The sequence below is a fragment of the Gavialis gangeticus genome, unplaced genomic scaffold (genome assembly GCF_001723915.1).
Source record: "Gavialis gangeticus isolate Ggan-Ray unplaced genomic scaffold, GavGan_comp1, whole genome shotgun sequence".
In the NCBI taxonomy this organism is placed as follows: Eukaryota; Metazoa; Chordata; order Crocodylia; family Gavialidae; genus Gavialis; species Gavialis gangeticus.
The window spans coordinates 18,378,691-18,394,128 of NW_017729014.1; the positions used below are offsets into that span (position 1 = coordinate 18,378,691).

General features: G+C 47.2%; 1 protein-coding gene across 5 annotated transcripts in view; it reads left to right on the top strand.

Moving 5' to 3' along the window:
* The window catches only part of KAZN (kazrin, periplakin interacting protein), a 417,992-nt gene that overhangs the window by 361,740 nt on the left and 40,814 nt on the right, over window positions 1-15,438 (top strand). For all 5 annotated transcript variants that reach the window (XR_002096397.1, XM_019511879.1, XM_019511878.1 and 2 more), the window contains exons 3-4: window positions 5,686-5,822; window positions 11,359-11,529. Coding sequence is in view for 4 of the 5 variants with exons in the window: in XM_019511879.1 (XP_019367424.1) it covers window positions 5,686-5,822; window positions 11,359-11,529 (308 nt within the window). In the remaining variant the exon portion in view is untranslated. The remainder of the gene's footprint in view (window positions 1-5,685; window positions 5,823-11,358; window positions 11,530-15,438) is intronic.

The following is a 15,438-nucleotide window of genomic DNA, read 5'->3' on the forward strand; positions in this document are numbered from 1 at the left end:
ACTGATGAAGATTGCTGTACTTTTGAGGGCTGTTCAGCTGGGAATTTGTTGGTCCCCTGCTCTTCTGACCAGCCAGTTCGGACACCTCCCAAGCGCTGGGGCAGACTCTGGCACTCTGCGCTCCTCTCCCTGCTGCTCATCAGACTCATAAATCGGCCCTCTCCTGTTCTTTTGATTATGAAGCAACTCTGTGGGCGTAAAGCATCCATCCCCTCCTCTGCATCTCGAAAAGGATTTTTTTTACCACCAGGCTTGACACAGTATCCCTTTAACCAAATCACGCTGGCCTGCCATACGGCAAAATGCCCTCCTGGCTCTCTTTTGTCCCAGTTAGATACGGCATTGGATGTCTTTTATACCAAGTATTTGCCCATGGTGTTTTACAGCAGTTGACGTTTTGGTGAGATGTCTCCGCTAGAAGCATGATTTTTCTGGATCGGGAGTACCCACAGGTCTTTGTGACCTTAAACGTAGCTTTTGCAGCAGTAGGTAATTACAACAAATGTCATATTTTCCCTGATATTCCTGCCCTCTCTTGCTTCCTTGTCAGGTTGTTGATCCGTTTCAACAAATTTTGTAATTAAAGCTGTTTCTGATCTGCCATGTGCGCGAACCGGAATAATGCGCCGCGAAAATCTTATCAAAGACAGGAGACGCCGCACATCAGAGCGGCTGCTGGCTTGTTTATTGGCTCAGACATGTTCTGAGACGTTTTCGCAGATTAATACATGACCAAGGAAGAAAGCTGAAAATGTTTGTGACCTAACCTCAGTAGAGCCAGAACAGGCAGAGGCCTACGGGATGGGGCCAGGAGGTTTGAATCCAGTTCTACCAAATACTTCCTCTGGGCAGCTCATGTAATCCTATTGTGCTCTTTTCCCATCTGTTAGGCTGAAATGATGCTGACCCTTTTTCATGCAGTTGCTCTGAAGTTTGGCTGGCTGCATTTTTGTGTTGTGTGCGTGCATGTGCATGTGTTCACAACGTTAGGGCTTCGATATAAGGATAGAACAGGGTTCAAACAACTTGATTTGAATTTATATACACACCCCCAAATGATCTATAGAAATTTTGAGTCTTAAACCCAATTCTGTGCGTGTGTGAGAGAGAGAGAGGGAGTGTGAGTATGTATACGTAAAAATTAAAAGTAGGCTCTTTGAACCCTACTTTTTATGTTTATAGCCAAGAACTCAAGCTGATCCAATTCCCACCAGAGCCCTGGGGAGACTCCCATTTGACTTCCATGCCGAGCCTAATCTTGATCTCGCATTGGCATTTACCCACTGTTACTTTACTGAACAACTTAAACTAGATCCAGAGCCAGCTCACTGATTGCTCTGCGAGTGCTTTATAAAAATGTCCCAAAAGATCCAGCTGCAAACATTACGGCATGCCTGCGCGCACACGTTTAATTGCAAATCATCTTTATGGTGAGCAGCTCAATATCTATTCCATGCTACGGTCAGATAAGGATTGAGTCTTAATGAAGAGGCATACTGCTGTATCCATCAATCAAGGAGAGCACATTTCTGCATACTTGCTAAAATGAAAGCTACATGTAGCTTTCATTTTAGGGATCAGATGCACGTTCTCACCCTAGACTCGACCCGATATTCCAGTAGAATTCGACTCTTTACTGTAGCATAGCACATTGGACCATAGTTTTATCAACCGGTGTGCATTTCACAGCCAGTTTTCTGTTCCCCACTGGTACCTTTAGGCAACCTATGAAGGGTTAAGCTCTTCCAGTGAAAAAGGCAACAACACAGCAAGTAAAATGAAGCTATCCCTGTCTGGGTCACCCATGCATGGCAAAGCTGTCTGCTTTCCCATTACGCGCTCTGGCCAGCTTGAGTGTAACATCCTTGGGAACCTTGTCCATCGATCCGTTTGTTTACTCCGGCATGGCTCCGCATTGTGCTGCTGCAGCATCGAGAGAAAAGACTGTGCAGTTGATGCAGGTCGTACGAGAGAGAGCGGCTGTTCTACCTGATGCTAGTCCTTAATCCTCATGGGCTCAGCAACGCCTGGCAGGCTTTGCAATCTCTAGCACACCAAGCTGTAAAATTGGAATCGTCCTCTTGGCAGGAAAATGATCTTTCCTAGTCTAAGTGCGTGTGTGTATGTGTGTGTGTATGTGCGCGTGCGCCTGCATGCTTACTGGGGCTGGCAGTGCTGCTTGTTACTAAGGTTGTCTGATACTTGCTGCCAGCAAACTTAACTCTGGCATTTCGTGCCTTTTGAGTGCTTGACTTTGCAACCTTAATAATGTGGTTTTAACATAGTCTTTTGCTTGCAAGAAACATATAATAGTTGTGAGAAGTTCCGTCCATGTTTCAGCACCACAGCAGGTTTTTGTCCTTTAACTGGGGTTCTGGATGTTGTTCTAAGGAGGTTGCCGTTCTCATTTCAGACTTATGTGGATAGAGAAAAAGTTCTGTTTGTTTGCCCAAGTGATAGTAGATTTGGGCAGAGGGGGTGTGGAGGGTAGGTGAGTGCTCGCTGTTGGAACACGATCCATTTATGCATACGTCTCCATACTTTCACTCATAGAGAGACCCATCCAACAATGCCTCCTTCTCCAGACTTCAGACACGTGTTGTTTTTAGCACCTTCCTGGGATGCAATCACCCCTTTGTAGAACCAGAATCCTAGAATGATTGATGGGGGTGCAGATAATGACCTTACTTAAGTCATCAACTTATTTACCCTGCGCTGTGGCAGGTGGACTTGGGTACTCTTGACTCATCCAGGATGATGTCAAGTCTCACCTTTGACGGCAGAACACATCACTGTCAGCTCATTTATCTGCTGAAACCAATACCATTATCCACATTTGTTCCTAATATTTAACGTGATTTTCCAGTTTGTACTTCTTTCCCATTATTTGAGGGCTTTGGGAGGGGGCCATCATTTTATTCTGTGTTCCAGCAGCACCTGCCAGGATGCAAACCTGACTTTCCACTTGGACTCCTGGGGTCTATTGCAATATAAGTAAGAATTACTATGTGTTGCAGTCACGGTAGTTTATTAGAATAATCCATCCCTGGCCTTCCTGTAACCTATAAATGGAGACTCTGCTTCTATGAAAGTAGGGCTTTGGAAAGCAGGACGAGGCAAGGAGACCTCTCTCTCTGTGGCTTCCACCCTTTCATACTTTTGGAACTTGTGTTTCTTGTTATTCTCCCTTCCTACCACTGAAAATGCATGGAAGTGGCTAAGATTTAGCTCCTCCATGCTTAGCATGATTTGCAGGTCAAGCCAAGCAAACAAAAATGAAAAACTTCCGAATCTAAATGCTCCCAAACATAGCCAGATTCAAAGCCCGGTTCCAAACTTTGCAGTTCTTGTGGGTCCCAAGCATTCAACAAAGCTGTTTTGCGTTATGAAAGATTGCCAAGGCATTAAAGTGTTGGAAGAATAAGAGCATGAAAACAGATTCCTGTCTGCAGGCATCAACACCAAGCTGCGTAGCCAGGAAGAGAAGTGCGTGCAGAAAAGGGGTGTCGGGAAACTGCAAGAACTTTTGTTGATGAACTGCTATGCCATGACTGTTTATGCCAGGCTTTTGCTGTTCTACTTTCTGCAGTGTTCATGAGAAAAAAAAGCCTACTTCAACTTTGAAGAACATGTAGGAGCAAATGGGAGGAGAATGGGGAAGTAAATGGATTTTAACGTAATCTAAAATTCCTGCTGGTTTTAAGCCACCATGACTTCAAATGTCTTTGAAACTTGGCAGTATAAATTCATATAGTTTTAAGGACCAAAGATACCCCTGGCATGCCTACCTGTTGGCATATGCAGCAAACGTATAGAGGGATGGAAAAGTAGAAATACAAGTGAAGGGAAAGAGAAAATGAAGAACAACTCTACAATTTCTCTTAGGTGGTCAGAGTGGTTTCAGTGTGGTAGGAGTGACAAAGTTATTTTTGTCATTCATAAGGTGGATTTGTAGAGGTACACGGCAGTACAGCCAACTTAGAAGGCAGAAAGAGGCTTTCAGTTGACACCAGTGGACTTTGGATTAGGCCTTGAAAGCTCGGTGTTAGCCTCTGTCTCCACCCCCTTTGCCTCCGTTGAACATTAAAGAAAAGAAAATACCAGCAGTGATGCATGCACCATCACCATTCACCGCTTCCCTTGGTCTCCTGTGCCAGACGTTAGTCCCCCCTCGCTGTCGGCAATCTGTGCTTTCTTTCTAACACAAACTGATCTGGCTTCAGTGTCCTCCAGTTAGGTCTTCTGGAGCTTTTCTCCGCTGGATTAAAGAGCCCTTTAATACTGGTATTTCCTCTCCAGCCAAGCATGGGATTTGCACGGGGCTTTCCGGAGTCAGTCGGGAGACTTCCAAGTAGCAACGCCTGAAAGTTCACACAGTTTGGACTCGTTTCTGGGGTCCTTTCCTGGCGGAGCAGGACCTGGCTCAGCACATCGCCCTGCTGAAAGCTGTGGTGTAAAATGACTGGTCACAAATGCAGGTGACAGAATCTGATCTGGATCTCATAAAATACAGGACATATTGACAGGTGCTGGGCAGGCCGCAAAGAGATTTGGGGTCCAGCTGGCCTGTAAGAGGCTGGAAACAAAGGTAACGTCACACCACCGTTAACTGAGTCTGTTGCAGTAAGGAGTAGAAACGTGCATTTCTTAGATCCAGGGAGCCCATGTTTGATCCCCAGAGAGGAGCTGGTCAGATGTATCACTGTGCTAACGTGCTTGTGTATGCTGTCAAAAACCTCTTGGCTGAGTGATTATTGAGCTAGAAGTCTCATGGGGGCGAGTTTTCATATGAGATTCCTGCCATTTCCCACGTCTGGTTGAACTGAAAGCACCACAAGAAATTGCCTTTCATAAGGCACGTCTCTTTCTGTTTGCTCTCTGGTCCCGGCCCCTATTCCCAAGGAGAATATAGGCTATATTACACCCTCTAATGTTTGGAACAAGCTATGAACTTACATTTTCTCTGTGCTCAAGTCCAGTCTACACATTTGCAGTGCTGGAGTAGTGCCAATTCCCTGAGCTGGTGCTGGAGGGCTTGGGGAACTTGTAAGAAATAGCTACTCACGTCCCATCAGGTTATTGCATTGTAACACTAGAGGCAGGGAGCAAAACTGCTGCTGTAACTTAAACTGCAATGTGCATGTGTTGTCCTGGGATTCTGGTTTTTGTAATGCATGTATTGGTTTGTGAACAGGGTGGGGGGTGGTATTTGGTTTGGCTCTGGCACGGCCAGGTAACACCATGATTCAAAAATAGCGTGGGCCACTCTTCTTTAAATGAAATATAGGCCCAAGTCCAGATACTTAAGCATATCCTTAGCCTAAGCATGTGAATGGGCCCTTTAAGGTAAATGGGGTTTGCACCCTGCTGGATCAGAGCTTTCATCTCCGACGGCTGAAAGAGGTGTCTGTGATAAATGGATGTGAACTGGGTGAATTAACTGCTGTCTTTAGCTTAGAGCAGGTTTTATAGTTCCCCTTGCATCATCCCAGTAGTGCCAGCGGAGCATCCTGGCCCTGCTTTCATTCACACGCCGCATTATGGAAAGGTCAGGAGTTCAGAGTCATTCCTAGAATTGTAATTTTGCAAAGTGTTTTGGAGAGCTTGACAGGCAGGTCTCCTAAAGCAAAAAACCTGGTGTGCTGCCGGCTCGGGCTCCCACTGAACCTGTGTTCTTTCACGCAGCCATGAAGGCGGATCGAAAACGCTTGAAGGCAGAGAAAACAGACCTGGTAAGCCAAATGCAGCAGCTCTACGCCACGCTGGAGAGCCGGGAGGAACAGCTACGGGACTTCATCAGGAACTACGAGCAACACAGAAAAGTAAGCCTAGCATGACTTCCTGCATAGCCAGCATGCCCTCCCTCAAGTAGGGCTGGCACCTCACACCCCAAAACGATGTTACATATGTTCTTTATGAGCTAACAGGGAGAGTAAAGCGAAGCCCGTGACTCCAGGTGTGTGCACAGACCATCCAAACCTCAAGCTTTTCTGTGTCTTGAATCCGGTGCACTCCTCTCTAGCTAAGAATCATCTCTCCTCCTGCCCAAAATAGCATCGCTGGGCAGTAGGGGACCAAGGGGGTCAGTGTTTGCAAGGAGCTCTTACCACCGGCCAGCTGAACTTTGTGGCCAGTGCCAGGAGTCTGTTTGCTGCCGCTTTAGTTGTGCTCTGAGTTAAGAATGGGATAAATATTCAGAGAGAGCAAGAAATGGGGAACACACTTCATAATGCAAACAAAGACCCAAGTCTGTATGTGTTAGGAGCCACGGAGAAGCCTAATGTCTCTAGTGGGTTTACATCAGCCTAGCCAAGCTCTGATTTGACCCATAAGGTCGTGTAAACAATCCTGTTTTAATTGCTGTACTCTGGCTTTGTATCGGCTCAGAGCTTGATGTTTTAAAGACGGCGTCAGCAGTGAATTGCAGCCAGATGCTGTCAAAACACTGCACATTCCTGGGGCCCGAACAGAGCTGCCAGGTCAAGGTGCCTGCTATAAAAGCCCTCAGGTAGAGGTGGAAAAATGCCTGCTATGACCCGGCTTCCACCCTCCCGAAACCACCAAGTGGCCACACTGCTACAGTCCTTCCTGGATGCAAGCATGAGCAGATGTGTGGGCCTGACCCAGCACCGGCTATCACGCACCCACCCTGGCCTAGCTGAGCTCAGGGAAGCTGGGAGCTCCATAGCTCCTGCACGTGGTCTGTGTGAAGGGGCCAGTCCAAAGTCCCCAGGAGCCCATGGGAACCTTTCAGTTGACGCCAGTGGACTTTGGATTAGGCCTTGAAAGCTCGGTGTTAGCCTCTGTCTCCATCCCTTTTGCCTCCATTGCATATTAAAGAAAAGGAAAATACCAGCAGTGATGCATGCACCATCATGATGACCACTCATTCAACAGTCCAGTCTCTGCATCACAGCCCGTTACTGTTGAATGCTGCCTGTAAATGTTAGCCTTGCATATTGTCTTGAAAAGGACCAAGAGTTTGATTCCACCCCCCACCCGTTGCAGTCAATGGCAAAAATGTGCGTGGTGAAGAGTCTAGTCCAAAATCTATTCACAGCCACATTATCATGATGAACAATAGTGGTGAAAAGATCTGGAGAGATTTGACTCCCTCGTTTTAAAAAAAAACCAATCCTGACCTTAGGCAAATAAAATCATGCAAAACTACCAGTAATATATCTCAAGTCACTGAAGTACGCTGCGAGGTATGAGGTGAAAAATAAAATAGGAAAAAGTCATACTAGGGATTAAATTAGTAGAGTTTGTTTCATGATCGTTGCTCCATTTCAGTGATGTTATGTCACGCTGGAAAAAAATCCATTGCAACAAGATGGTGTCTGCTCTATCCTTCTCTTTATGGGATGAAACTGTAAAGCAGGTTACTTTCAAGGACAGGTTTTATAGTTTCCCTTAAAGTTAAGAGCTTGTTAAAAGAACATATAAACTACGGTGACTAGTTTAAGTTGCCTAATAATAAATAGCATTTCTCTGAGCATGTTCAACCTCTCTGCACTTTTTGCTAGAGGATATTTTTTTAGACACCGTTTCCTGTTTTGCTTTTGATTACGCTGCATAAAGCCATCCACTCAAATAAGCAGCCGTGGGAATCCAGCTTCTGTAATTATTCTGGGCTTTTTTCCATGCAAGGAGAGAAACTTGCTATTTTTAAAGCATTGCTACAGACAAAGACCCCTTGAATCTGGTGGTGGACTTTTTGGGGAAATGATATTTTTCTGCCTCCCCAGCCTGAGAAAATCAATGCTATTAGAAGCAGCAAACAAACGCACAGGATGAACCCAGGGAGGAATATATGCTGCTAGGCAAGGGGCCCCAAGCGCTCTTTCAGTGTGGGACTATGGAAAGTCTCACTGTCTCCAGCTTCTCCACGTGCTTCCTACAGGCTCACGCAGTGCAGTCTCCGTGGGAGCCTCAGTAGCTGTTCATCTCGGGGGGGGCTGTATTTGCAGAGAGGATGCATCCTCACTTGTGTTCCATGGCAGGCAGCCTGCATATTTTAATGACTGATTTCCAGGAGCAATGCGGCATATGAAATGATCCATGCTCTGGGATACGGGTGACTCTGAGGTCATCTTCTGCATCCATGGAGAAGGATAGAAGACAAATCGTTCCTTTGAGCCTCACAAATAGTTTGCATTGACCACCCCCCCCCCAGTCACGGGATTAGAACCGCACTAATATTGTGTAACAGTGACACAGGCACCACTGGCCTTGTCTACTTTGCGGTTGGAAATTAAGCAAAAATAGACTTGATTTTTCTTGAGATGCTGGGCAGCCCCAGCTCCGGTCAATGGGAGCTGCAGCTTCTCGGTGTGTCTGGAAGAAGAAGGCTGTCTAATGTTGTCACTTGTTTGTGGCTACTTAGGGTCGTATTGTACTTCCCTAATGAGCAGGGGGAGGATCTGCTCATCTGAGTTGCTCCAGCCATACCCTAGGCTCAGCTTTAGCAGCAGTGCCCGTCCAACACAGAGTCCAGGGAAAAGTCCCTGTGTCCACCAGGCAGGGAGGCCACAGTATTCACAGTAACAGTGTTGAAAGGCTCCTCTTCATAACAAGCTTCCTCCACAGTAGAGGGAACTAGATACAGCTTTCTCTGATTCAACTAATAGCAGCTTGGAAATTATTATTGGAATTAGGGGTGCATCTAGAACAGTGGTTCTCAACCTTTCTAGTCTCAAGACAACCCTTGGAAGATGCCCTTGGCTTTACTTCATTTTTTAACTATGGAAGAATAATAGAGGAATTCTTTTGTTGCCAAGGGCTCAGGAAGACCACTACAGGCTAGACTGTTTTTGACGCTATGGATTCCTGCTTCAAACCTTTTGAGTTTGCCTTGTGAATCATGTGCAAGGGTCTGCACATCTCAGAGTGCAGCTATTTCTTGGTACCCATAAAAGGGTCTCATGGCATCCTTGGATGTTACAGGGTGCCAGTGAAGAGTCAGTGACCTAGAGGATCCAAGTAAGAGCAGAGCTTGGTTGTGCTAGGTGCTGTCACACACAGCTCTCTCAAAAAGCTCATAGCCAGCAAGGGAGGGAAAACAGATGCACAGTGGGGAGTGACTTGTCCAGGACAACAGAACAGCTTCAGTGCAGAGCCGGATGCAGATTAGCCACTGGTTGCTCTGGATAGGTTTGCAGGGCTTGGACCCCATTCTGATAATGCCCCCAAAACAGCTGAGAGCTTGGGTTGGGGGCTTGGTGGGCAGTGGAAGAGGAAGAGGTGCTAGGGCTGACGATTTAAGCCAGTGGTGTTCAACCTCCAACCCACAGGCCTGTGGCCCCTGGGGCAATGGTGTCTGACTCGTGAGAATCCCCATGGGTCCAAAAATTTGGCACTGGGGGAACAGGATTAAATTGCCAGAGCCTTAGTTAACACTTCCACCTCTCTCCCAACTGCCAAATTTTGGGACCCATGGGGAACCCTGTGGGCTGAATGACTCAGCCCCACATGCCACATCATGCCAACATGCAAAGTCAGGCCACAGACCAGCCCCACGCGCCATCCCCACTCTAGATCCAGTCCATGAACCGATCTGGCCCATAGACTGGCCTTGTGCCATTCGTCTGGTCTGCAGGGCTTGGAGGTTGAATGCCAGTGATTTAAATGGATGCGCCTTCCTTTCATCCCTTTTCCCTGTTAACTAAACCCTTTTTTTGGTCTAGCGCTGGTTTGCTGATGTCATACGCAGAGCTGCTCCGGGAGTCAAAAGATCGCTGCTCCCTGCATCGCCTGCAGGGTTTCTGCTTTTGTTGTAGGTTTTTTTTTCTGATAGGATCTTGCAGAAACTCATACAGTCACATCCAGCCACGACACCCAAAACCACTCTCAGAATGTCCCTTAAGCAGTCCTGCAAAGGGAGTAAGTTGCTGATGTTTTCCAGTTGGGCTAGACATAAAATACCCAAGTATCTGCAAAGCATGTGAGCTTGGTCTTATTTAACATAAGCCGCCACTCCTGTGTACTGATGCTTCAAGCACCAGTCTCTAGGCTATCTAGAACTTGGATGTCCACTTTGCAGAGGCAGCTTGGAAAATCTCAGCCTTGAGGCTTCATCATGTGCAGAGGGGGAGAACCGTCTATGTGGACTATGTTTTCCCTGGATCTTTTCTCCGGGTAGCCTTGAATGGGTTCTGTCCAAGCATTTCCTCTCAGGTGGATCCTTTGTCAACTGATTGGCAGAGTAAACTGAAGATGATGAGGTCCACTGGACAGAGGACCAGAGAGGGGAGTCAGCCAACCCAGGTTCAGTTTCTTGTCTCTCCTTCTGTCTGCCTCTCTCTACCTCTGCGGGCTTCATTTTCCCTTCTGTATGAAGGGATGATTGTGCTTTAGCTGCCTGTTGGTGTGGTTTTTAGACCTATGGATGTGAAAGGCCAGATAAGCTCTAAGTATTCTTGACTCCAGAAGGTCTACAAAGCCCTCTGCAACCCGGACCTAGAGAACAGACAAGGAGGGTGCTCAGATACCTTGGATGGACAGCAGTGCAGAACTATATTTAAATATATACATCAGGAGCTCTCTAAACAGTATTTGTATTGCTTTGTAGTAGAAAGACAGTATATTAAGCGGTGCTGGTAGCTGGGGAGTGTTTCCACGTGATATCAATTATCCTATCACTGTCTTTGGAAGACCAAATGCATCAGCAGTTCAGGAGAGGCCAGGGGCCTGTGACAACAGAAACATGGTGCGTCTTTAAAGCAGCTGGGCTTGCAGTCTGTCCTGCCTGGGCTTTAGATTTCATGGCACTAGGGGTTGGGATCCCGATGATATCACAAACCCCTGACTACACATTTCAGTCCAGCATTCACCTCGGCACCCGTGTTGTGGTGAAATGCTGTCACTTCACTAAGGATTCCCGAGAGAGATGGGGCTCCAGTGGGGATTTTTGCCCCATGGGCAGGGTAGGTGTCACTGAAGTGATTGGGTGGTCTCCTGGAGGGGTCTAGTCCACAATGTGGTCAAGACACAAAGATGGTAAAGACAATTTCTTTCTTACCTTTGGTTTGTTGGCAATTCAGTTGTGCTTATATCCTCATTTATAATCCCAGGGGCCAGCCTTGCATCCTAGCCTGTACATCACTGCTATGGTAGGAGAAGGTAAGGAGGAGGATGAAGAGGAACGGTGTAGAGAGCTTGCTAATGGAGACACTGGTTAATGAAATCCTGGCCCCAATTCAAGTCAATGGGAGTTTGTGCCATATATTTCATTTGAAGGGTTCAGGTTTTAGCTGCTGTATTTTATGAGGCATAAAACACTGTCATGCTTTGTATGGAATGGACTTCTTGGGAAAGAGAGTTTCATCCCTTCCTCACGTTGCCCTTGTGTCTTTGCAGGAGAGTGAGGACGCAGTGAAAGCACTCGCGAAAGAAAAAGATCTCCTGGAGCGGGAGAAGTGGGAGCTACGCCGGCAAGCCAAAGAGGCAACGGACCATGCCAGTGCGCTCCGCTCCCAGCTGGACCTGAAAGACAACCGAATGAAGGAACTGGAAGCCGAGTTAGCCATGGTGAGAGCCCCCTGCCTTTAACTGAAGCTTTTTGGCTAGATAGGAGTAGTCAGAAACCTCAACTAGTCCAGAGGGAGCTTGCGTGGTCGCACCTGGGACCTTTATCACCCCAGGTGATGTTTGGCATCACCACCTTGTTACTGTCCGCTTAGTCCATGTCCTGCCAAACCGTGACTTCAGAAGACGTGTTTTAAAGGGACACGATCTAGAAACAAGACCCCCAATCCAGCCAAGCATGCCCAGAGCTCAGGTGTGCTGGAGGTCTGAATCCAGACCTGGATTGTGTGGCTGCCGTGCACTTGAAAGTGGGAGAGGAGTGTGTTTGAAATCCATTTCCAAACCCGGAGGCTTAGGCCTGGTTGTAGTTTGAAATGCTGCGCTCACCCTGAATGGAAGGCCTGAAAACCTCATGCTCTGGTGAAACGCAGGTGGTTCAAAGGTCTGGCCCACAGTCTGAACAGGGAGAGGGGCTGTCCCCACAGAAGCATGCTTGAGCTCAGTCCGAGAGTCCCCGCAGACATGCCAGGGCCCACTGTGAAGTTGTGCCAAGTGTGAAAGCAGAGGAGAGGACATCCCTGGAAAGCTGTCATGCCCTAGCAGAGAGGTTCAGTTGAGTGAGACAGATGCATCCATGTTGGCCCCACCAGTCAGTGGAGCCATCCCAGGGATGAATCTAGCCTCTGGTGTTTCAGCTCAAAATGTTTGCCGTCTTCATATCATGCCAGCTTGCAATATGAACTCAGGGTTTCCCAGGGGCTGAACTTACCTGACACATGGTACATGACTAGATTATGGAATCGCGGTTGCTGTCTTCATGGTAGCGTAGCTGCAGGGATGAGAAATGCCCTCAGTTTCAGGGGATCGAGATAGCAACCAAAGATAGGATTCCCATAAATAGACCCCCCCTTTGCCGTCAAATCTCTGCCTTTTCAAAAGCAAAACCAAAGAATTCTTCCGAGTCCTTTTGCTTTTCTGACTGTGCCAACCAGCGTGGTGCTAAAGGCACAAGCGATGATGGGACTGAAGGCAGAAGGCAAGCATCATTTAACTTAGGGATGCTGCTCAGTTGTGAGGCTGTGGATGCTCACCTGTATGCTTCCTTGAGTGCTGTCTGTCCAGTGAACTACGTGGACGAGGCGGAGTGCTGAATGCACCTCCGCAGAAACGTGACATAGGGTTTCCTTTCATGAAATAACGGCATTGAAATGCAACGACATCAATGCCGCCCATATCTCCAAGCGCACGTGCCCGCACGTCCCCCTCCATAACGCCGCTCAGGTACACCTGAGTATTCTTCAGCATAAGCAGCCTGTCAGCAGCCTCCTGTGTTTTCATTGTTCAAAGCAAAATTCCTGCCATAAAACAAAAATGACAGCTGGACTGAAGTCATTTTTCCCCCCTCAGCTTAGAAACATTTGCTGTTATTAAATAGATATATCACAATCTGTTGTGCGTGGATTCACCTTGGGCCCTGCGATTTCAGTATACGCAATCCCTGTTTGACTGCGACACCTAGTGTTCAAAGTCTGGGTCCGCTTCAGGGGTCTCCGCAGCCTCAACCCTTAGTTGTTCAGCTAGAAGGAATGTGCTTTTTATCACCCAGCTAAGGAGAACGGGCTTCAAGAATGACACAAACTCTCCGGAAATGCATTTTAACCATTTTTATATCTTTCATTGGTCTGACTGTAGAGTGAGTAGTACCTTTCTTTACTCAGCGGAAAGCAAGGGGAGTATCTGAAGCAAAAGGTGCTTCACTAGAGGAATAAAGGAGGCCCAAGTCATTTCCATTTAGGCAATAAGGGTAGAGATTTCATAGCCTAGTTGCATGGTGGTCTGCGGCGGAGGAGGACTTGACTCTGTGACCTGAGTGCCCCTTTCTAGCCTTGTGGTCTACGTTTCCTTCGCACATTCTTCAAGACTAACCTACAGCACAGTGATCTTAACCGGTGAGTTCACAGCAACCGGCATCTATTGCAAGTATTTTTGTAAAGAACTTTACAACCTTTGTAGCACGGTCAGCCAAGGATCCCCCTCAAATAACTAACTTCGTTTTATAGGCGTGGTGGGGTTTTTTCCACCTATTTCCCAGGGATGAGAATCTGATGCACATGGCTTGAAAGAGCCTCTGCTTTTAAGCTTCTTGTCTTTTCAGTTAATCATTAAAATCACTATGGGTTCAGATCTTTGGCTGGTATAAATACCCCAACTTCTGTGTATTTAGTGGAGCCAACCTAACTGGCACCAGTGCAGAACCTGGCCTGCAATGCCGCAACCTGGCTCCTGCATTAGTTGCAGCGCATCCACAGTTTGCCCATCTGACTGCAAGCCGTCAGCCTTCAGCTTGACCCGAGGATGGAACTGCTAAAGGCTTACTTTCTGGTCTTTGCCTCTAGCATCTCTAGGGGGCTCATTTAAACATTTAAAGTTTGCAAGGTACCCCTCAGAAAATGCCACCTCTTGGTTTTCACTCATTTTGTGACCACAGAAAAATAGCAAGAGGTCTGGGTTTATCTTGCGAATCGTGTTTTCACACCTAACCCTGCTAACATAGTGTGGCACCCTTGAAAGGACCTCAGGGCACCCCAGGGTGCTGTGAGGATCACTGATGTGAACTGTCATTGCAGTGAAATATTCACTGTTCAGATATTTACCCTGTGTCACAGGTTCCGATATTTAACCTGTGATATTTAACCCTTAAAAAAGACCTGGTGTGATGCAGTGAGGTGAGAGGGGGACAGAATCAGGGCACAGGTTAGGCAAGGGCAGTCCTGCCAGGCAATCGGCCAGCAGGAGAGAAGCGAAGAGCTCCGCTGGGCTTTTAGAGCCCCAGGCGAGCTTGCAGGGCTGCAAGTCCAAGAAAACTAACTGGTAGATGGAGCCCACTTGAGGCAGAAATGACCTGGACACAATTAACTGGCAGCTTCATAGTAATGTTTATTTTAGGCAGAAGAAAAGTGCCTGGAAATGCTTTGAAAGGGCTATTTATTGACTCTTTGCTTATAGGAAGAATAATGTTAAAAAAGCTTATGGGTTGAGATCTCATCTATGTGGCCAAGCTACAGTCTGGAGGGACTTTTTATAAGTAACTCATAAACCCTTGAAAATCAGGATGCTTAATGGCAATGCTGACCAACTCTTAACTCTGGAGTTGCACGGCTGTATCACCGCTGATGCATTGTGCATGTTTTCTGAGGCTGTGGACAGATATAACTTTGCTTTAAATGGGGAGTGGCATTTACCACTGGAGGGAGCACGCGTGCGCTGCTCTAATTAAGTTGAATGCACGTGAGCGAAATTGCTGTAATGAAACAGTGAATGAAGCAGCATTAGTTGAAAGACTTTTGCTCCACTTAGACCAGTAGAGGGAAAAACAGACATGCCAGTTACTGGATAGGAACGGTTCCAAGATAGGATTCAGCCCGTGCAAAGTTAGGGCTGTCCACAGAGAGTCGGAGATTGCCAAATGAATGCATGCTTTGTTTGGGCACATTATGCTGTGATTGCGTACAGCTCACAGCCAGGTGCATCTGCATGAGCAGTTGCTCTGTGGAGATGGTAGCATGCAAGACTGAGTGACTTGTGCCTTTACCTTTGGTCTGGGTGGCAAGTTTTGCCCCATTTTCACTGCAGTGATGCCAGCATCACTTGGGACTCTTTTCGTTAGCGTTACGCTGAGTTTGCTAGAGCAGATTAGACATAAGTTCCTGCAGACTGGCCAGGGGATGGGGTAACTGAGTGCATGAGAGTCCTGCTTGGCTTTTAATTGTTGTTTTTCACATGATCTCTTCCCTGCCTGCACGAGACAGGGTGTTGAGGGAGCTAGCTGGAGTTATTGCAGGGCCCTTGGCACGGCTTTATGAGCGCTCGTGGTGCTCGGGCCAGGTGCCAGATGATTGGAAGATAGCTAAC